At 33.3% G+C, this 23548-nt stretch overlaps 1 protein-coding gene across 1 annotated transcript in view; it reads right to left on the bottom strand.

Moving 5' to 3' along the window:
- Positions 1-10759: 10759 nt before the first annotated feature.
- The window catches only part of LOC143065348 (uncharacterized), a 108484-nt gene continuing 95695 nt past the window's right edge, over positions 10760-23548 (bottom strand). The window contains exons 73-79 of the mRNA XM_076238877.1: positions 20931-21138; positions 20305-20499; positions 19896-20118; positions 17960-18263; positions 15771-15808; positions 11874-11938; positions 10760-11545 (exon numbers count right to left, since the gene is read on the bottom strand). Of these exons, the coding sequence (XP_076094992.1) occupies positions 11072-11545; positions 11874-11938; positions 15771-15808; positions 17960-18263; positions 19896-20118; positions 20305-20499; positions 20931-21138 (1507 nt within the window). The 3' untranslated portion in view covers positions 10760-11071. The remainder of the gene's footprint in view (positions 11546-11873; positions 11939-15770; positions 15809-17959; positions 18264-19895; positions 20119-20304; positions 20500-20930; positions 21139-23548) is intronic.

Below are 23548 nucleotides of genomic sequence, written 5' to 3'. Positions count from 1 at the left end.
TTGTGACATTTTTTTTTTAAATATATTTGTATTCTTAATATCCATTTTAGTTTTTTCAACTTGAAATATATTTTAAGAATAATTAATTTTCTGCTTTCTGACGCCACAGTTAATATAATATTCTAACATGACGTCCTTCAAACGCTTTTAGTACACACCCGTGGTAAAATATGAATATATTGTGAGGGCTGTTCCGATTGTTCTCCCACGTCATATGTTTTTTTTTATTTTTTTTTATGAATGAGCTATCCGACGTCATAATACAATGACGTCAGAATATAAGCAATTTACGGGAAAATACACGCTTGGGAAACGGAAAATCATCACAACAAGGAAACGTAAACAAATGATGCTAAAATGAGTTATATTTGCCATTTTTGTATACATATGAGACAAATAAGTACAATAATCATTAGATTCATCTAAACTTATCTAAATATGTTATTGTAAATAGTTTAAGCATCATCATTTATTCAGTTTGCTCCGTTATTTTATGTCAATTTAATAGTGCGTTTAGTTACGGGAACGGCAACAAAAGCCATCACCTAGAGCGCTTCGATCCAAAATAATTGCCGTATTTGTCCTATTAGAATCGAAATAATTCATGGGGGCTTGAATATATCTAGATTTTACCACGGGTTGTCCCTTTATGCCGATATTTTACCCCTCGCTATCGCTCAGGGTAAAATATTTGTCATAAAGGGCCAACCCGTGGTAAAATCACGATATATTCAAGCCCCCATGAATTATTTCTTAAGTATAAAGAAGCGTTGCGAAAATTGTCTCTTTTGAATTTTGGCTACGAGTGTATATTTACTTTCTCCTCTATTTAGTCTGACACAACAACTTATTAATTAAGAAATAATTCATGGGGGCTTGAATATATCGTGATTTTACCACGGGTTGGCCCTTTATGACAAATATTTTACCCTGAGCGATAGCGAGGGGTAAAATATCGGCATAAAGGGACAACCCGTGGTAAAATCTAGATATATTCAAGCCCCCATGAATTATTTCGATTCTAATAGGACAAATACGGCAATTATTTTGGATCGAAGCGCTCTAGGTGATGGCTTTTGTTGCCGTTCCCGTAACTAAACGCACTATTAAATTGACATAAAATAACGGAGCAAACTGAATAAATGATGATGCTTAAACTATTTACAATAACATATTTAGATAAGTTTAGATGAATCTAATGATTATTGTACTTATTTGTCTCATATGTATACAAAAATGGCAAATATAACTCATTTTAGCATCATTTGTTTACGTTTCCTTGTTGTGATGATTTTCCGTTTCACAAGCGTGTATTTTCCCGTAAATTGCTTATATTCTGACGTCATTGTATTATGACGTCGGATAGCTCATTCATAAAAAAAAATTAAAAAAAACATATGACGTGGGAGAACAATCGGAACAGCCCTCACAATATATTCATATTTTACCACGGGTGTGTACTAAAAGCGTTTGAAGGACGTCATGTTAGAATGTCTAAATCTGTACTCACCTGAATGAAATAAAATATAAAAAGACAATTTTATCTGACATTCCATTAGACACTCTTCCTGTAATGTTACATAACAAAACAATTCTCGGGAAAAGAAATTTTAATGAACAAAATAATCCCAACAATATAAAACGAAGTGTTTTAATGTCATTTGCGTAATCGCTCTTTTGTCATATTATTGAATTTAAACATTTATCAAATGATGAAAGCTTTATTCCTTAACGATAGATAAATGAACCAATCTATCTCGTCCAATCCAATAAAAGACAAAGTATCTTTTGTCGTTTAAAGCCTCATCATTAACAGATTTCAAAGCAAATCGTTATTCGATATAGATTTTTTTTCGTTACATATATTCCCTTTAGCGCGTTTTAACATCCGTTCTTTTCAGCTTGACATCAGATTTAAAGTTTTTTCAAAAGTCGGACATTTATATCTCATGTTACAAATATAAATGCGGCTATTTTATTTGTAATTTGGAATTGTATTAGATTATGATAAAGTCATCCTCATTATTAAACTAACAGTATTAAATTGACAAATACCTCAGAGATTTCACGTTATTGTTTGATATTGATATCATGTGTATATATAAAATGTCGGTCATCAAATTTTTAGTTTAAAACCTTTAATCAAACTGTTAAAACAAGATGGGTAGAACCGAAACCAGATATGCTGTCGTTTTTCTTATTGCTTCAAACTTGACCGATGACCTCTTGAAAGTAAAGCTATATAAGGTCTGCGAAGACTAATGGAACTAAACTGATTGTAAAAGATCTAATGAATGAACCACAAGAAGACTAAAGAAAATGAGGCCAGGCTCTTCGAAAACTTTTTAAAAAGGAACCAATATAAAAGTTCTGTGAAAACTGTAAAGGAACTAGGCAACAGTCAATTTTTACCCTAAAGCAATCAGAAAAGAGGCTCGATGAAAACTGTTCAGAAATTAACTTTGAATAAATACACAGCAATAATTGTCTTTTAAAACAGTATAAATAAAAGATAGAACTCTGGTTTCGTTATACTCCATACATAAGAGTATAACAAAATCAGAGTTTTATATTTCAATTAGACTGCTATTTAAACATTTTGATACAAACTCATGAAGATACTAGGATTAAAAAAAAAAAAACCCGCCATACGCGTGTCACATGTACAAAAGTTACAAGTGAAAATAAAAAGTAAAAAAGCCCAAAATATCGTTCAAAGACATTTCAGTTCTCCACGATAATCTCAATTTAAATCAAAGGAGGCGTCTTTTCCTTTCTTATTGGTATTCTTATCTGACAATTATGATCATTTGGCCCCTTCCGAACCAACAATATCTAAACTAAAAAGCTAAAGACCTCAAAAAAGGTTGCAATGCTACCCCCCCCCCCAAAAAAAAGCCCCATGAAGACAGCATAAAAGGAAAAGAAAAAGACCTTATGAAGACAGTAAAGAAGCTCTAGTTATTCCTCCCCAAGAATGTTATGTAACTAGAGAAAATGCTCTGAATAAGTATAGAAAAGGATGTTTTATAAAAACTGTACAGGGACTAGGTAAGGCTCCATGAATAATGTAAAGGAACCAAAGAAAATGCTCTGTATAGACCGTAAAAAACTAGAAAAAAGGTTAAATGAAGACAGCAAGTGCATTAGATATGCGGTTCACTGTAGGAATGACACGAACTTGAGAAAAAGAATATATGAGCAATATCAGGGGTCTAGATAAAATGTATGGAAAAACTGTTAAGTTACTACCTGAGAGGCTCCGTTGATTACGTAAATGCATCGAAGAAGAGGTCCCAATATATGAGATAAAGGAGCTGGCGAAAAAGTGCCAATCAATAATATAGAACTAGAGAAAAAAAACTCATTGATGACCGTAAAGGAGGAACCACTGAAGATACCAAATTGTATTGTGTAGCGGAACTAGAAAAGAAGCCCCATGACAGATCTAAAAAGAGAGAGAAAATGCTTCAGCTAATAAACCTTAAAGGAACGTGAGAAGAGTTGCCATTAAGACTGTCAATGATCTAGAGAAGATGCTCTATAAAATGTCCAAAACTAGTGAAGAGGTCACATTAAGACTGTTAAAAAATAAAAAAAAAAAAAGACCTTAAAAAGATTGTAAAAGGATTCGTAATATAAAAAGCCAATATTTTCTTTTATAAGAGTTGAGTATTAACTAATCATAGATGCCAGGATAACAAAAAATACGCGAGATGCGCATTTCGTCTACAAAAGACTCATCAGTCATTAGAACAAAATTAAAGACTCCATGAAAACTGCAAAGGAACTACCGAAAAAGACGGCATGAAATCTGTAAATGAACAAGAGAAAGGGCTACAGGAAAACTGCAAATGAACTATCGACAAAAGCCGCATTATGACTGTAAATGATGAATATCAATACTAAATGGGCCTAAACATACTCAAAACCATCGGAAAAATCTAGATTGAAGGAATTGTAATCTGCGTTAGTAACTAAATTATATATCATTTGCAATTTAAATCATACTTTCATGATGGCAATTGGGAAGCACTAGCTACTAGAAGGAAATGTGGGGCCGGGTTGTACCTTCCCTGTGATAGTATGTACCAAGATATAAAAGCCATGATAGCTATCTATTATAAATATGGTATTTATGATAGCAATTTCAATGTGAACAACATAGGTCTATGGATAATATCTCATTACATCCGCTGGTAAACGGTTGCAAGAAAGTAAAATAGTAAATATAAAATGATGGTAAGCAATAAGCACAAATAGGTCTAAACAGAACATTCGACAATCTATATGGAGTTGCATCCGTGCGTAATTTTAGAAACGGACAATTAACTGTAAAAAGTAGTGATGGCAACATGTTACAAGCTTTTTGTCAAAACAATTAGCAATACGCAAATTCGATTCTATCTTATCATATATCATCATATTGTCCCTTTCTTGTTCACAGATTACAATGGGTATTTCCAATTGTCTGTTTTTCTTTTTTAGCCATGTCGTTGTCACTTTATTTTCGACTTGTGAGTTTGAATGTTCCTTTAGTATCTTTTGTCTCTCGTTTATATAGTTTATAACGAAAACAATTGGATATGACTGTACTTTAAGACTTGTGTTTGTTCAGACGGAGTTTATAACTAAACATCATGTTAATTCAAAGGGACTGGCAGCAAGTGGATTTTAGCTCTTAGAACTGAGTCAACAAATAGCGGTTCGGACCTTGTAATAGCAAGAGAGACAAGATACCAAGGGGGGACATTCAAAAGTCGAAAGAAAATTGCATAGCAAAATTAAAATCAAAATGTACAAATGTATAAACAAATACCGTCTACAAACGGATTACTGAGCACCTATACCTATATATACCGACCACTTCACATTATACATTTTGGGAAGGACATTTTACGAACAATGTTTTTCTTTTAATAAAATGTCCTGTACCAAGTCAGGAATATAGCAGTTGTAATCAAATAATTAGTTTCTATGTATGTTGCGTTAGCGTTTGTTTTGTTGCACTTCAGTGGGTTTTTTTTTGTGTTCCTTTGTTTTCCTCGGTTTAAGTTTGTAACCTGGATTTATTTTATCTCAATCGATTTATGACTTTTTAACAGCGGTATACTATTGTTGCCTTTATATGATCAATTAGTATTGATACTTAAGGATTAAACACATTTGTACACAGATTAAAATTGATGTGTAAATTGGGCCAATAAACTCAAACTGAATAAAAGTCCGCAGGGCGAGAACTTTTTTATGTACAGTTTATGAGTCAGTGTCCCAGTTTACACTCTAATTACATCCAGAAGATTTGGTCAAATCTTTGTAATTATCAACCGAAACACTTCTATTTTTTGTCGTACAATTTCAGCTTTTTTGTCTCAAACAACAAAGGGCTTCACTCTCCGTAATTTTTATTTAGAAAACGACTTTCCACTCGAACCTGATTTAAATCTGGGGCAACAACCGAAAAACCTTAAAACGTGATAAAAACTAGAGGCTCTCAAGAGCCTGTGTCGCTCACCTGTTACTGTATTTACTGATGTCGGTCATCTTGGTTGGTAGGCGGGGTCATTAGACACTTTTTTAAATAGATACTCTAGTAATTATTGTGGCCAAGTTTGGTTAAATTTGGCCCATAGTTATAGAAAAGAAGATTTTTGTACAAGTTACAAAAATGACAAAAAGTTGTTCAATATTGACTATAAAGGGCAATAACTCCTTAAGGGGTCCTCTAACAATTTTGATCATTGTGACTTATTTGTAGATCTTACTTTGCTGAACATTATTGCTGTTTACAGTTTATCTCTATCTATAATAGTATTCAAGATAATAAACAAAAACTGCAAAATTTCCTTAAAATTACCAATTTTAGGGCAGCAACCCAACAACGGGTTGTCGGATTCCTCTGAAATTTTGAGAGGGGATAGATCTTATTCTGATGGACATTTAAGATTTGCCCTAAATGTCTTAGTTTCAAAGATATAAAGCAAAAACTGCATTTTACCACTATGTTCTAATTTTAGCCATGTCGGCCATTTTGTTTGGAAGACGGGGTCATGGGACACATTTTTAAACAATATACCACAATGATAATTGTGGCCAAGTTTGGTTAAATTTGGCCCAGTAGTTTCAGAGGAGAAGATTTTTGTACATGTTACAAAAAATGACGAAAAGTTGTTAAAAATTGACTATAAAGGGCAATAACTCCTGAAGGGGTTGACTGACTATTTTGGTCATGTTGACTTATTTGTAGGTCTTACTTTGCTGAACATTATTGCTGTTTACAGTTTATCTCTATCTATAATAGTATTCAAGATAATAAACAAAAACTGCAAAATTTCCTTAAAATTACCAATTTTAGGGCAGCAACCCAACAACGGGTTGTCGAATTCATCTAAAATTTTGAGAGGGGATAGATCTTATTCTGATGGACATTTAAGATTTGCCCTAAATGTCTTAGTTTCAAAGATATAAAGCAAAAACTGCATTTTACCACTATGTTCTAATTTTAGCCATGTCGGCCATTTTGTTTGGAAGACGGGGTCATGGGACACATTTTTTAAACAATATACCACAATGATAATTGTGGCCAAGTTTGGTTAAATTTGGCCCAGTAGTTTTAGAGGAGAAGATTTTTTTACATGTTACAAAAAATGACGAAAAGTTGTTAAAAATTGACTATAAAGGGCAATAACTCCTGAAGGGGTTGACTGACTATTTTGGTCATGTTGACTTATTTGTAGGTCTTACTTTGCTGAACATTATTGCTGTTTACAGTTTATCTCTATCTATAATAGTATTCAAGATAATAAACAAAAACTGCAAAATTTCCTTAAAATAACCAATTCAGGGGCAGCAACCCCACAACAGGTTGTCCGATTCGTTTGAAAATTTCAGGGCAGATAGATCTTGACCTGATCAACAATTTTACCCCATGTCAGATTTGCTCTAAATGCTTTGGTTTCAAAGATATAAGCCAAAATATACATTTTACCCCTGTGTTCTATTTTTAGCCATGGCGGCCATCTTGGTTGGATGGCCAGGTCATCGGACACATTCTTTAAACAAAATACCCCAAGGATGATTGTGGCCAAATTTGGTTAAATTTTGCCCCGTAGTTTCAGAGGAGAAGATTTTTGTAAAAGTTTACCGGACGACGGACGCCAAGTGATGAGAAAAGCTCACTTGACCTTTCAGGTCAGGTGAGCTAACTAGAAAGGAAATATAGTTATCTACCTCTGGTCTGGGACACGCTCTCCGATTACAAAAGAAGGACAAAACATCCGATTAAAATTCCACTATGGCATGGCAATACAAATTATAGAAGATCAGTGTAAAAGAGATATAAATATTGTTAACCAAAAGCAGCATGCTGAAATAAAATTTAGAGATTGTCCATTACTAACTTTATCAAACTATAACAAATATAGACATAAGAAACCAGACAAACAAAGTAAAGGATTCCATAGGAGTTCAATTATAAAAGATGTATTTCAAACTGAACAGTAAAATCTACAAACCAATTAGTAAAATAAGTAAATATTATATTAAAAATAAATAAATACTGAACTCCGAGGAAATTTCAAAACGGAAAGTCCCTAATGAAATGGCAAAATCTAAGGATAAACAAATCAAACGAATAGACAACTGTCATATTCCTGACTTATTACATGCATTTTTAAATGTAGAAAATGGTGGACACAGATACGTAAATCAGTTAACCTGTCAATTATAGCAAGGTAATTTTACGTTATGTTCGCCTACTAAGCCTTGGCATTCCTAAAAGCTAAAATCACAAAAATATTGAACTCCGAGGAAAATTCAAAACGGAAAATGGTGGATTAAACCTGATTTTAAAGCTGGTTAAACTTCTCTTTTGTATGACAGTCGCATCAAACTCAATATATTGACAACAATGTGTGAACAAAACAAACAGAATAATAGGTAACAAGAGTGTACATGCAGAAATGTCTCGCCTTCTTTCCTAATCATTGATATTATGTTGATAGTCCTAAATATAAAGCTTTATTACAACTGTCACATAAACTCAACATTAACCAAGAAAACTAAACATTGATCAATGAACCATGAAAAAGAGGTCAAAGTCAGATGAACCATGCCAGGCAGACATGTACAGCTAACAATTCTTCCATACAACAAATATAGCGGACCTATTGCTTATAAATTAAGAAAAACAGACCAAAACACAAATACCTAACACTAAGCAATAAAACATGAACATGAGGTCAAGGTCAAATAAAACCTGCGCGACTGTCATATAGGTCATAACATATTTCCATACACCAAATATAGTTGACCTATTGCATATAGTAATAGAAAAATAGACCAAAACTCAAAAACTTAACTTTGACCACTGAACCGTGAAAATGAGGTCAAGGTCTCATGACACCTGTCAGCTAGACATGTACACCTTACAATCATTCCATACACTAAATATAGTAGACCTATTGCATATAGTATAAGAAAAACAGACCAAAACACAAAAACTTAACTATAACTGCTGAACCATGAAAATGAGGTCAAGGTCAGATGACATCTGCTAGTTGGACTAAACACCTTACAATCCTTCAACACACCAAATATACTAACCCTATTGCTTGTAGTATCTGAGATATGGACTTTTATTACCACCAAAACTTAACCTTTTTCACTGATCCATGAAATGAGGTCAAGGTGAAGTGAAAACTGTCTGACGGGCAAGAGGACCTTGCAAGGTACGCACATACCAAATATAGTTATCCCATTATTCATAATAAGAGTTAACATTACAAATAATCTAAACTGAAGTAGTCACTTAACCATGAAAATGAGGTCAAGGACATTGGACACGTGATTGATGGAAAGTTCGTAGCATGAGGCATCTATATACAAGGTATGAAGCATCCAGGTCTTCCACCTTCTAATAGTTATCAAAGGTACCAGGATTATAATTTAATACGCCTACGCGCGTTTCGTCTACATAAGACTCATCAGTGACGTTCAGATCAAAATAAGTTATAAGCCAAACAAGTTCAAAGTTGAAGAGCATTGAGGACCTAAAACTCTAAAATATAAAGATGGTAGTTAACGCCGCCGCCGCCACTACAAATATAGTCCCTAGTGTTGACAGTGGGTTACTTGCCAATACTTTTCATACCCCTTCCAAATTTATTTCTCCATGTTTTATGCCTCAAATGGCAAGCTGGGGGATAAAATTACACTAAAAAAATGTGGGTCCAGAATTTTAAAGGAAAGTAGTGATTTGGTCCAGTTGAAATAGGTTAAAAACTAGCACTTCGGAAGCTGTCAAAAGATTCAAGACGCCCTAAACATAAAATTGTCCATATTTTGAGTTAGAGCCGATGAGGTTTTCTATAATTTTGATATAATTTGTCCCAAAAGTAGTACAACACACTTAAAATTTCATTGCGAAAGCACAGGTGGGAATTTTTTAATTTTCATTTATGTTCTAAAAGAAATGCACTACGAAATAATTGTGGTCTCGGACCAAAACATTGTTTCAAAAATTCAAGTATGGAACATATATTACATTATTGCAAGCTTCGACATTACGAATTTTAACCAATTCAATAATGGCAGGCGCAGTATAGTAGAAGCATCAATCCCTAGATCAAGCATTAAAACCCCATTACTTAACTCAATGCCTTCAAGTACAAACTTACAAATCACGACACCATCAACACTCCAACGAAACTACATGTAAGCCAACCAGCAAAATAAAAGAAGTTTAAAAAATGGAACATTCATTTTCAAAGTCTAAGAAAAAAGGATAAAACGATTGCAGTAATTATTGATAAAACTGAATTAGTTACAATGGGCACAACATATATAGAATCCAACATTACAGCTATAAACTGCTAACTGCCAGACTTAAAAATGTCTTCATGATCAACTCAGAAGCAAAAAAAAATGAAGGTGTTTTCTAACGACAACAGACGACTCTTAACCAGAAAAAAATTAAAGACGAAATAAATAACATCAGAGTAAACATCAAAATGATTTATTCCTTAATAGTGGTGACTCCAACAAACAACCCATTACCTGGATCGAAAAGCCATCCTTTATACTGAAAAGCAGCAGTACACCAACTTGCTCCTATACAAAAATATTTTTATGATTCTTCTCCTTTTCATGCCAAGGAAAATGTCTCAGTGGATTGTACACCTCTTTAGTGAGGTTATTGAGAGTTCACTTTAATAATTAATTTACAATAAAAAGTCATTCATGTATAGCATTTTACAGTGAATTGAAAGCCATGTACTATGAAAATTAGAAGGGGAAAAAACTGACTTTTCACTGGACGAGAAGTTGGGAGTATGTTCTTATCCAACTTTCTTCTTGAAAGGTCAACAGAGGTTTTAACTACCATGTCATTTTTACTTTTATACAAAGAAGAATATTGACAAATTTGAACATTTATCTCTAAATATGCAATTTTCTAAATTTCATATTTGAGATATCTGGGTCAATTTACATTTATTTTTCATCCACTGGACTATAAAACTTATTTGACTTAACTGAAGTAGTCTCATCAGAGCCAGAGGTTTGAATGCTTTGATAAAACATGATTTTTGCCTTGACCAAGCAATTACTTTGACTCGTCACATTCTCCGACAGAGTTCCACTGTATGCCTCTTCCATGTACAAATTAAGTAGAGGGACTTTTCTACAATTTATTTTTATTTGTATTTACATTAGGATGCTGAAATTTACTCACTATGATAGGCTTTCAATGAAAAATCAGTCAATGCAAGTAAATTTTATTATAAATTAAAGAGATAAGTAATTATAAGATACATATATAGTTTTCCTACAGACAGTCAGATCCTGATGACTAAGTATTATGTATAATCATTCATTATTAATATTAATTGACTTTAGTTTAGCAATTCAGTTATGAACTCCTAACAGAACTCTTAAATGCTATGGATTGATTTGATCAATTTTGGAAACAGAAGTAGGTTATATAATAGAATATAGAACAAAAGATTGAAAGAAAAATAGAAAAATAATCTTGTAATCACAGTTCTTTTTCATTTTACAAATGTCCTTCCTCTCAAGCAGATGTTTCTTCATTCAAACTATCCACTACAAATGAGATTAGGTTCTCATCCAGACTAGTTGTCTGTGTAACTGCTGGGGCCTCCTGTTTACACACATCTGATGGGAACATGTTGGACTCTATGGACAGCAAAGAAGACTCTCTGAAGCATCCACCCTCATCAACTATAGGCAGTTCCACTTTATCGCCTACTGAAGAAACTGTTCTGGAAACGTCAGGATCATTCATCAACTCAAGATTGAAGACAGGCTTCTTTTGACCTAATGTACTGGTAACAGGCATCTCTTTGACATGTGGTAATGGTTTCCATGGTGTAACATGACTTGGTTGGCTTGTTAATTTTCCAGGACACTTGTTCAATTGTCTTGGAGGTGGGACATGATTTTCAAATTGAAATTTATTTTTTGTTTTCATTTGGAATGACACTGTTTGTCTTTGATACCTTGGTACCTCTGGTAATACTGGCTTCTGTCAAAATAAAAGTATACTAGAATGTATTCATTATCACATACAATGTCTGCTGCAAGTAATATTGTGTTCACACTATGAAATCTAACCTAGGATAATTATTCAAAATAAATCACAATTCACACTTATCAGTTTTAATCTTCACATCACCCTTACTTTGAAGAAAGTCATACATTGAAATCTACATTAAACAAGTTCAAATTTCAGTTAAAAATTAGGCAAAAAAAAGGGCACCCTGTCCTGGTATTTCTTATCGTGCAGAAAAATATTCATCTCCAGTTACAAATTATCAAAGTTTGTTAATGAACTTGAATAAACAAAAACTTACCTCATTTTCACTTTCACTAGACAGCTCCTCTTCATCAATGTCATCATCAAAAAGTGATTTTCCAGCTGCAATTAAATGAAAATATAGCAAGAATAAATAAGCAAAAGAAAGATACTTTCAATGCTTTTATACAATTTTCTTTTTTTGATGCATTGTATTTGATGAAATCTTTCAAGCATGGAAATATTGGTCTGAAGATTTTTAGTATTAATTTAAGGGGTGTATACAGGTGATGCTCCAAGAATTTATTCTCATAAATAGAGACATCAAGCTACTTTTTATAATACAGGTAAAGATGGGTAACAACAGTACTTACAAAAAGATTAAACAAACATTTTACCACTGTGTTTTAATAAAGAAGGATGTAAAGAGGGTAGTTAAGGGCATACGATACAGTTACAGGGAATGTAAGGACGTTGCTAACGTAAAATGTTATTTTCGCGACGTCAAACTCTGACATATCGGGAAAAGATGCATTTTCGACTGATTTTTAATCATTCAAACTGATTTAATTTGAAAACGAGTGCATGGACCCCTATTTTTTAAAACAGCAATTTGTTTCATTTTGCAAGGAGATTATGTGACCCAAATTTAAAAAAAACTGTAAATAGCGCAATTTTTAAAATTTTGATAAACATGCAGCAAAAAATGACGTTTTTTCCTCTATTCATGAACATTTGATAAATATAGAGTTATTTCGGAATAAAAATTGCATAATTTTTAATGATACTTATAAAATACAGAAATTACCGATTATTTAACAAAAACCATTTTGTGTTTATCTTTTAAAACAAAAAAGTTATGTCTTTCTTTCGAAAAAGAAAATACGGACACAAATCTGAGTTTTGAGCAAATATACAAAATTTCGAACTCATTTTACTCAAAAAGTAGCACATGAAGGTATATTTTTTATTACATATTTGATTTAATGAGGTAAAAAATAGCCTATATGCAAATTTTCATCAACTTGTAAATACAGGTTCAATACTGTATCGTATGCCCTTAAGGCCAGGAAGGAGATTTAATGAACTGTATTACATGCATTAAAGATGTAATCAAAGAGCAGAATGCTCTGAGGGATACGATTGCCATATAGTTTTTATTGACACATGTATAGCAGTTTTGCCAAATTTTCATTAAGCAAATTGGTGAGATTTGGCCAAAATTGAAAAGATCAAAGAGGAAAAAATAGATCCAAGGATACTGCTGCAAAAAAAACATGAACATGCGTGAGTCTCACTGCCCGTCGTAACAGTAACGCATTTTTGGCAGCCCTGGCCTTGAAGGCATAAAATTTTGCTCAGTGCTTGGAGCACAAACATCATGCTCGAAAAACAATAAAGCTTTCATTGGTTGATTTTCGAGTATGAGTACAAAAAACTGACTCGAAAGTTTTCTGACCGCAAGTCCTGGTACAGCTGGATAGTATTATTTCAGTCAAAACTAATTCAACTGCACATGCAAATGCATAGGCGGATCCAAGGGGCCTGGCGGCCCCCCCTTTCGTGGGAAAAAATTGGTTGATTATATAGGGAATCATTGATGCATGACTGGAGCGGGCCCCTTAGGCAAAGTTCTGGATCCGCCACTGAAATGTAATAATCTGAATAGTCACTCAACTTTAAAAATAGCCAATCTCGTATACAAGTGTGTGAGCAATGTACTTATTGTGTTTTATTTGTGTACTATCAATTCCAAGTTTACTTTCCACAGCAGTCACTGAGAGCTCAGACTGAGAGTTAGTCCGAGATTACTCTGACGTCCAACGGCTGTTTTGCCGGGACGGCCCCAGCTTGTCTGGCAAAACAGCCGTTGGACGTCAGAGTAATCTCGGACTAACTGAGAGTGAGAGAAGGTATTTCACTTCGTATCTTATCACCGTTAATTCTAGGAGGAACCCCATTTCTGAGGGGGGATAGGACCTTTATCGGGATTCCGGGATCGGTTGTTTTTAAGCTCGGGATTTCGGGATTGACCCTCTCAGGATCCGGGAATTCTTTATTCGAATTTCGGAACCTCGGGATTTTGTTATTTTAAGCCCGGGATTTCGGGATTTCGTGTTTTTAAGCCCGAGATTTCGGGATCAGGACCCCTCCTATCCCCCCTCATTTCTAAGTCTTTAAATATTAATTTCCTTTGGGTCAGTGGGCATGACTCCTTTCAGTACACACTCCTCTGTTAAAATTGAGATCGCTCTTAATATAATACGACGTTTATCGACATCCAACGAGTTAATTTTTCTTGACGAGTCACATTGTATTTTGATTTTGACGGGAAATATTTCCGGAAGGGAGACAACTCGAAACGATAATATGGAAGATTTCATTTCGGCTGAAGGGGTGTTATAGGTAAAACTACATTGATTTTAATTTAAATGATGCATATGATTTTAAATTATGCAACAACAATATTAAACCCTCAATAGCAGACAGACATAGAAAGAATCCCATGAGTTTCAAATTAATTTATAAGCGGGGAATCCAGAGCAACCACTCAATCTGATACCCCTTGAGATTTAGAACAAGAACGTTTATTAAATGATATGATGAATGGGTCTCCATTTCTTTATGAGAGTACAGTATCAGTTTCATAACGGTAAAATATAGAAAAACTCCACTTCAGTTCTTATATCACAGAAATAGAATTATCGGAATTCAGAGAACTCTCGCATTTATCAAAACTGAGGAATTCCCTCTGACGTGTTTCTAAATTTATAAAAACACTAAATATAAATACTGATTAATTCTGATTTTCCGTGTTGTTAAAAACACGCATATAAGTCAAGGGAAATATCAAACATGAAGGTTATGAGAAGAACATTACAGGAAAGTTGTTTATGCTCAATCCGTTTGCTTGTTTTTACCTTTTAAAGCAAGACAATCCTAAGAATCTGAGATGTTGCTGAAGTTTAGAATAAAATGGCTGACGTGAGGGAATGAGCCCTGAGTCAATGGTAAAAGTCTACAGATTGCTTGAAAGCAATCGTATCCCCAAAACTGACTTACAGGTTTTGGAGAATATTACTAATAGTAATATTAATGAATGATTGGAAATGTTATTAAAATTTTCTTTGAATATTTTTTTACGTGACAAAATAAAAGGAAAAACATTTCTTGAACATTTCCAAGATATCTTAAACCAATAACTATCTATGTTAATTATTTTTTGTCAAACAAATGAATTAGTAGTGGGATGTAAAGTTCCCATCCTGCATTTGATTAAGATGGCTCAGGTCTCTTCCTTCATCTTGGATTTTGAAGAAGCAGATACCTTTGGTCTAGACATTTGATGAAATGTGCAAATTTTGAGAGTTGTATGTAATTTATGTAAAAGACATTTGATATAAATATGGAAAATTGTGTGTTTTATCATAATTACAGCTGTAATTTCTCAAAAAACACCTTGTTTGTGTTTGATTAGATTGTTTGCCAAATAAGGGGAGATAACTAAGATAAGTAATTTTTATAATAGAAAGTGTTATGAATTTACCTATTTTGATATGTAGCAAGAAAACAAGTTCGGTGACCCCATTTTTTTTAATTTTAATTTTTTTTTATCTGAAAGCATGTTATAAGTGCAATCTTCTCACATTTTATCTTCAAGTTCTGATTGTAAGTTTTCTTTTTATCACACAAAACATTTTCCATGCATAATCTATACAAAATCTGACAATTTTGCACAACCTGTAGTGTGAAAAAAAGTCCAATGACCCATTCTTTTAATATATTTTTGTAAAAAGCATTAAGAAAACTTCATTTTGACAAGTTATCAAAAAATTCTATAAATTTTAATTAAGACTCCCTAGCTACCTTAAGCAGAGTAGTTTTTAGGCTAAACAATTTCAAGAATTGTTTTGAAAAGCTGATTGATAACAGGTATCATCATTATTATACTTACAGTGACCTCCATGTGATGGATACACCCATCTGTTATGTCTGCAATAAAATAAAAAACAATTAAAACTATATATATTATAATGTCTAAAGCTGGGGTCACACATTCACGAATTTTACTGCCGTCCTTGACAGGACCATTCCCGATTAAAATTTGTCAAAAGTCTGATCAAGATCCTGTGAATCGTGGATGGAAATTTAAACTTTAATTAAAAGTTGTAAAACAAATAATTTAATCATGACAACAATCAGATATTGTTCAGGAAGCGATGATATTCAACCGTTTCAAAGCGAACTTATCCCGATAATCCCGTTCTCAATCCGCTTCTAATCCAATTTGTATCTTTCGCCAGGTAAATTTTGACAAAGTCTGTTACGACTGCGTCCCGATTCTACCGAATGTAATCTGACAGAGATCAGACAGTGAACCGACGCTGATGGAAGTTATCCGGTCGAAAACTGTTGGCATAATCGGGATCAGCAGGTACTGTCGGAACATAATCCTATCACGTTCCGCTCTATCGCATAGCAAACGGCTTTGTCTGGTCTCAGTCGTATTGTATTCTGTAATGGTCGGGACTCTGTCGTGTGTATTATTGACGACTTTCGTATTAATAACGGGACTGTTCCGGAACGGTTTCGGCAAAAATGGTTCGCAATCGACAAGATCTGGATGCAATCTGGACTCAAACGGCAGAAAAACAGCAATGACAAATTTCTCCAGATCATTCCCGTTCCACAGGACACCGTCCAGAATACACAGAACATTGTTAGGATTGTGATCCGATACAGCAGAATCTGTCACGACATAGGCACGATTGTAATCCGACTATACTAAATCGGCTGAGTTTCCCCGAATGTTACGGGACGCACCTAACTGTCAGGGTCCTTCGCCGAACTATTCGAACCCTTCCTGATCCGTAGGAATCTGATACAAACTTAAACGACTGCGATCAGACAATAATAGGACATTCCAGATAATTGAGGATAGTAATCCGACTTTTTCACTTTTCTTTTCGTATCGCTGTCTGATCTCAAACGGGAGCAATAATCGGCAATGAGTGAACCCCGCATTAGTGTAAGTTATTTCAGCACTTGTGTAGGGAACACTTTTGATTGAAAACTTTACATTAAGAATTCATTTAATTTATATGTTACAACTAAACCTACTTTAATACTATGTTAATATGAGGCTTGCTCATTGTAGAAAGCCTGAAATTAAGCCCACCAATAAAAGATATGTAAACCAGCATTAAATTTCTTTTTTTGTACTTCCCTCAGTGAGACTGGAACACCTTTTTAAAAGTGTGGAATCATGTCAATAAAGCATAAGTGTTAAGTTTGTCTGATGAAATGCAAGATTTCAGATAAAACCTGAATGGTGTAAAACCTGTACAATGAGCCAATTTTACCCATGATTTCCTATTGTATTTCTATTGATAGCAAACGTTCACAATGAAGGAGGTTTTTTGTAGAACCACAATATTTGTCTAGTATTCAATTTAATCAGTGGCACATCTAGCGGGTGTACAAGGGGTTTGACCTTTTTTTGTTTGACAACTAATTAATGGCGACATAAATGTATGGTTGAAACCCCCTTTCGAAAAAGTCTTCATCAACACATATGTATCACATCTTAAGTATTTGAAAAAAGACTTTAACATTTTTTTTCTCATCTGTGTAGTATTGCCTATTCTAGATGATACCAATAAAATTGGCTTGTTCATTGTTTTTATATATTTCTGGAATGCATTTAAAGCAAAAATATTAGTAAGTTGGAGTCAACTATAGTTTTTCTGGTTATTTAACTTGTATATGAAATAAAGAAATATTATTATTATTATGTACACAGTAATTTGAAAAGGAAAAGATGATTGACATTGATGATACATGGTGACAGTTTTTGGTGGGGTTTGTGATGCTTAGTCTTTGGTTTTCTATGTTGTGTCTTGTGTTTTTTTATTTGTCTGTTTGTCTATTTCCTTGTTAGCCATGGTGTTGTCAGTTTATTTTCAACCTATGAGTTTGACTGTCTCTCTGTATCTTTCGTCCCTCTCTGAAGATAAAACAGACAAACCAGGTATCATATCTACCATTTTGGTAGCACAATAAATTTTATTGACAAAGTCATTACAGTAATACAAGGTTTATTCAAATTATGTTTAAATAAACTCTAAAGTAAAATATCATTACCTTAGTTTCTTCCTCAGACAGAAAACTGCAATGGCAGCGGAGATGAGGATAACAATGATACAGATTACAATGACGGCTATCATCCACGGCTGTATTCCACAGTCAGGACAGGTACAGATGTAACTACCAATGGTATTGATACAGGTGTAAGATTCTGGACACGGTGATGGAGTCTGTAGACATTCATTTACATCCTCCTCACAATGCTGACCGGTGTAACCTGAGCTACATACACAGTCATAATACTGGTCAAAACTCTCAGCTCTATGTGTATCCTCACAGGGATAGTTACTTGTGTTCTTGGCTAAAATTAAACAACAGAATAAAATGATTCAGCTAAAATAATAATGTTATTCGGAAAAGAGACACTACTATGAGTTGGTCTCCTGCTTAAAATGGCAGTACCATAATGTCAAAACTACATTCATGTGAACCAGTTTTCAAGACTACAAACTATATTTTTCAAATTTTTTAAAAGAAACCTTGAAAAAAAGATCCTAAACCACAGGACATACAAACAGGATCAAATAACATATGAAAGAATGTTTATATATAGTTACTGAAATAAACCAATGTTTATTGAACTTATTCTACAGATGTTTTCAGTGAAGAAACATAAGTTGCTGCATTAGTTCTTTTAAATATTTCAACTTACAATATTAAACATACATGTCAAGTGACATGATATTCGCGTGTAATACACGCTTTTTCAACGATTTACACGCGAGGATTTTGTCACATGGCGTGTACACGCTTTTCACCACTTTACACGCAATTACACACTTTTTCGTTCTTTTCATTTTTTGGTCGTTAGTGATATCGCTATTCTCGGGTTTTTTCCTTATTCGGCGATAAATACCGAAAAATTCGAAGTAATTAGCTGCCATATTGTTTATTTTTCTATATGGACAAACAGTAAAAAGTAAGTAGTTTGTGATTAGTTTTAACGATTTTGTGACTTTCTTTCAAATTCACTTTATAGGGGAAATGTGCACAGAAAGAGGTCACTTTCAGGGCCTGTACTGTCGTCTAAAGTGCCGATTGTTGATGTGTACGGCAAGGTTCAAGATTTATAAATTATATTTTGGAGTTGAGTTTAAATGATCGAGTGACAAGTAACGCATAATTTGTGCATTCTATGTTGCAATGATAAAAACAATACATGTGAGAGGAGAAATACAATGTAGCTATTTGAATAAGCATTTAACACGTTTATCTAATGGAAATCAAATTTATAAAACATTTTTCTTTTTCAATTTCAGTTTCAAATTTAGCCAACACGGCAACAGATTTCTACAGGCCATGGGGATAAAAATATCACAGAACTGTTGGATCAGCTCTCATAGTACCAGCTTTCTTCTGATGAACTACCCAGTTTTAACCAGACAATAGCTATGGGATCAATGGCAGAGATAATAGATGACATTTTACATTACCAAAAAAACCAAAACATTATGACATTCTTTCAAATCTTGAAGAAGCTAATTCAGTCAAATATTAATTCCTACTGTGGGAGAGCCTTTTCAATTATAAAGAAATTGACACTAAATCTTGATCAGAACTTGACTATGTTACATTTGTATTGTGTGCTGTTATCAAATAAATGTAACTAAACTTGAAACTGGCAGTTGTTTTGAATATGTGCCCAGTGGTGGTGCTTTAAAAGCAACATAACAAACCACTGTTTAATACAATAAAAGTTCACAGTAGAATATATATTGTTTTTTTATATTCATAAATTTGTATGAATTTATGAACATTACTACATTTATATTAACAAGTCCTAATCTACATCACGCGTTTTCACACGCTTTTTGACATGTCATGACATGTCATGACATGATTTCCCATTGTCAGAGGTTGACATGTATGATATTAAACCCATGATCACTATTCTGTTGGTGTCTCAAATGTAAACTTTACTCTTAAAACTCACCTTGACATTGGCCATTGTTCTGACAAGGGGACTCCATTATAGCAAACTCTACTGTTAAAATTTCAGATGAAGAATTGTTGTTGTCCATGACATACATCTTCAACCTATCATATCCAAAGTAACCAACAGGTTGAATATAGGTCACAGTGACATAGATCCAGGACATCTTTGTTTCATTGTATGGTAAAAGCTGACTGAAGTTTCCACATGGAATTGTATCCATCTGAAATAAATACAAAAGTTATAGTTTTAATCTTCTGATAAATTTTTTGATTTTATTATTTTCCTTTTGAAAAAAAATGTTTCAACTAAATCAAGTTTTACAGCAAGAACATATGGATGTCTTCCATTTCTGTAGAAAGAGCAGTCATTATTTTAATAATGCAGTTCTGTATCCATGATAACTTACCAACAACTGATCGTTGCATGTATCTATCCTTAGTAATATTGTTTCTTCACTAGATACTGTTAAGTTTCCATGGTTTGGATATGATATAAACATAGACAGGTTATCTTCTTTCTCCACATCATAACCGCCAATCACTGCTGTAAACTGATCTGACCAGATGTTCTCATTATAATCCTGCATCTGCTCTAAATAAACCTATAAAATATTGTATAAAAGTAAAATATAAAGGCTGTACTCATTATAACCCTGCATTTGCTCTAAATACACCTCGAAAACATTATATTGGAAAAAAATATAAAGGCTTAATTACCCTTATCTTTGATAAAAACAAGCAAAAAGGTTTAAAACCATTAAAAACACTAATATTTGCTATCAATAGAATAAAAACCATTATTCTGATCATCCATGGGAAAACTGACTTAGTTTGGGGTTTTGAAAACATTAGCAATTACCCACCAAACATGTGTGTTGCCAAACAGAATTATCAGACACATTGTTGAAACTAGATAATCCCAAGAATGATTGTGGCAAAGTTTGGTTCCACTTGGCCTGCAATCTAGCCCCCCCCCCCCCCCCCCAAAAAAAAAATAATGTCTGTATCCATATATCAAAGGTGTAATACTTACAATAACAGGTTCAGATGGGTCTTGGTGTAACATGGATTGCCCATATTGTGTAATGAATATTTCCGGGTGATCATTTTGACTGGTAATTGTGATGGTCAGTGTTACAGGTAGACTTGCCACAGGTATGTCAGGGTCTGTTTGATTTTCTGATAATATGATTCTAATCGTCTCTGTTCCTGAACAATCAACACATGGTGTATATAATAATCTGAAATAAAAAGAAGGCATCATCAGAAAAGTATTTTGCATGTAGTTATATATGTATGATATGATATATGGTGGTTTAATTTGAAGCTGAGACATTTATACAGATTGGCTTAAATTATATGGTACTAAAAAGAGAAGTTAAATTGTTAAAACATTGGGAAACCTTGAAAGATCCATGTGATACTACTTCAGCCAGTAAAAAGTCCTTATTTTACACACAGATAAGTTCTCAGTAAACTCAGTTCTTTACAAATGTTTAACCAGGTGCTCCGCAGGGCGCAGCTTTATACGACCGCAGAGGTCGAACCCTGAACAGTTGGGGCAAGTATGGACAAAACATTCAAGCGTGATACAGCTCTGAATTTGGATTGTGATCAAATTTTTGACATTACATGGGTTTTTTAACACAAAACAAATGTCAAGATTTTACAAATCAATTAAAGATTTCTTCTTATTTAAATCTAAAATTAAATAGTTGACACAGCATAGGTTTCTGACACAGAATGAATGTGGTCTAATGAACTTAAAAGTTTTTTTTTGCCTTTGAGCAATTCACTATGCTGTTGAATATTAATCCTCTCAAAAAAATGTTTGAAGAAATTTTCTTTTTATTTATGAAATCTGAAATGAGAAAAATTTAACCCCCCCCCCCCTTTTTTCACATCCCCGTTTCCCTTTTTCCAAAACTGATATCAATTCAAATTTCTAATGGAGTTTGCAACAATAACTACTCTTTTAAATACATCATAAAATATTAAAATGTAAAATAAAGTGCTTGTTATCACTGAATGGTAAAGATTGGTTGGTAGTAAAAGTGAATATACATTGTTTATTGTATAAAACAATAAAAAAAACTTCATCAGCAACATTTTATATTGGCAAATTTCCAATGAAGTTATTTACATAAAGTTATTGGCAAATAAAAATAGAAAATGACATCATAGTCATGTCTGGCAAATTTCCAACATACATTATCTAAAACATTTTAGATAAGATAAGGAAAAAAAGCTTCATCAGCAACATTTTATATTGGCAAATTTCCAATGAAGTTATTTACATAAAGTTATTGGCAAATAAAAATAGAAAATGACATCATAGTCATGTCTGGCAAATTTCCAACATATATTATCAACTACTATTCTATACAAAGAAAGATAACTCCAATTGAAAATTAATTGCTATTGCACAATATTGTGCAATTAGATATTTCTTGCTATTGTGCAATACTGTGCAATTGAAAATTTCTTGCTATTGCACAATACTTGATATGGAATCCTGATTTGGACCAACTTGAAAACTGGGCCCATAATCAAAAATCAAAGTACATATTTAGATAAAGCATATCAAATAAGCCCAAGAATTTAATTTTTGTTAAAATCAAACTTAGTTTAATTTTGGACCCTTTGGACCTTAATGTAGACCAATTTGAAAACTGGACGAAAAATTAAGAATCTACATACACAGTTAGATTTGGCATATCAAAGAACCCATTTATTCAATTTTTGAAGAAATCAAACAAAGTTTAATTTTGGATCCCCATTTGGACCAACTTGAAAACTAGGCCAATAATTAAAAATCTAAGTACATTTTTAAATTCAGCATATCAAAGAACCCCAAGGATTCAATTTTTGTTCAAATCAAACTAAGTTTAATTTTGGACCCTTTGGACCTTAATGTAGACCAATTTGAAAACGGGACCAAAAATTAAGAATCTACATACATAGTTAGATTCGGCATATCAAAGAACCCCAATTATTCAATTTTTGATGAAATCACACAAAGTTCAATTTTGGACCCTTTGGGCCCCTTATTCCTAAACTGTTAGGACCAAAACTCCCAAAATCAAACCCAACCTTCCTTTTATGGTCATAAACCTTGTGTTTAAATTTCATAGATTTCTATTTACTTATACTAAAGTTATGGTGCAAAAACCAAAAATAATGCTTAATAGGGCCCCTTTTTGGCCCCTAATTCATAAACTGTTGTGACCTCAACTCCAAAAATCAATCCCAACCTTCCTTTTGTGGTCATAAACCTTGTGCTAAAATTTCATTGATTTCTATTTACTTATACTAAAGTTATTGTGCGAAAACCAAGAATAATGCTTATTTGGGCCCTTTTTTGGCCCTTAATTCCTAAACTGTTGGAACCAAAACCCCCAAAATCAATCCCAACCTTCCTTTTGTGGTCATAAACCTTGTGTCAAAATTTCATAGATTTCTATTCACTTAAACTAAAGTTATAGTGCGAAAACCAAGAAAATGCTTATTTGGGCCCTTTTTGGCCCCTAATTCCTAAAATGTTGGGACCAAAACTCCCAAAATCAATACCAACCTTCCTTTTGTGGTCATAAACCTTGTGTTAAAATTTCATAGATTTCCATTCACTTTTACTAAAGTTAGAGTGCGAAA

This window comes from Mytilus galloprovincialis, chromosome 2 (genome assembly GCF_965363235.1).
Source record: "Mytilus galloprovincialis chromosome 2, xbMytGall1.hap1.1, whole genome shotgun sequence".
NCBI classification, from domain to species: domain Eukaryota; kingdom Metazoa; phylum Mollusca; class Bivalvia; order Mytilida; family Mytilidae; genus Mytilus; species Mytilus galloprovincialis.
The sequence above is the reverse complement of the archived record's forward strand: the minus strand, read 5'-3'. Positions and strand labels throughout refer to the sequence as shown.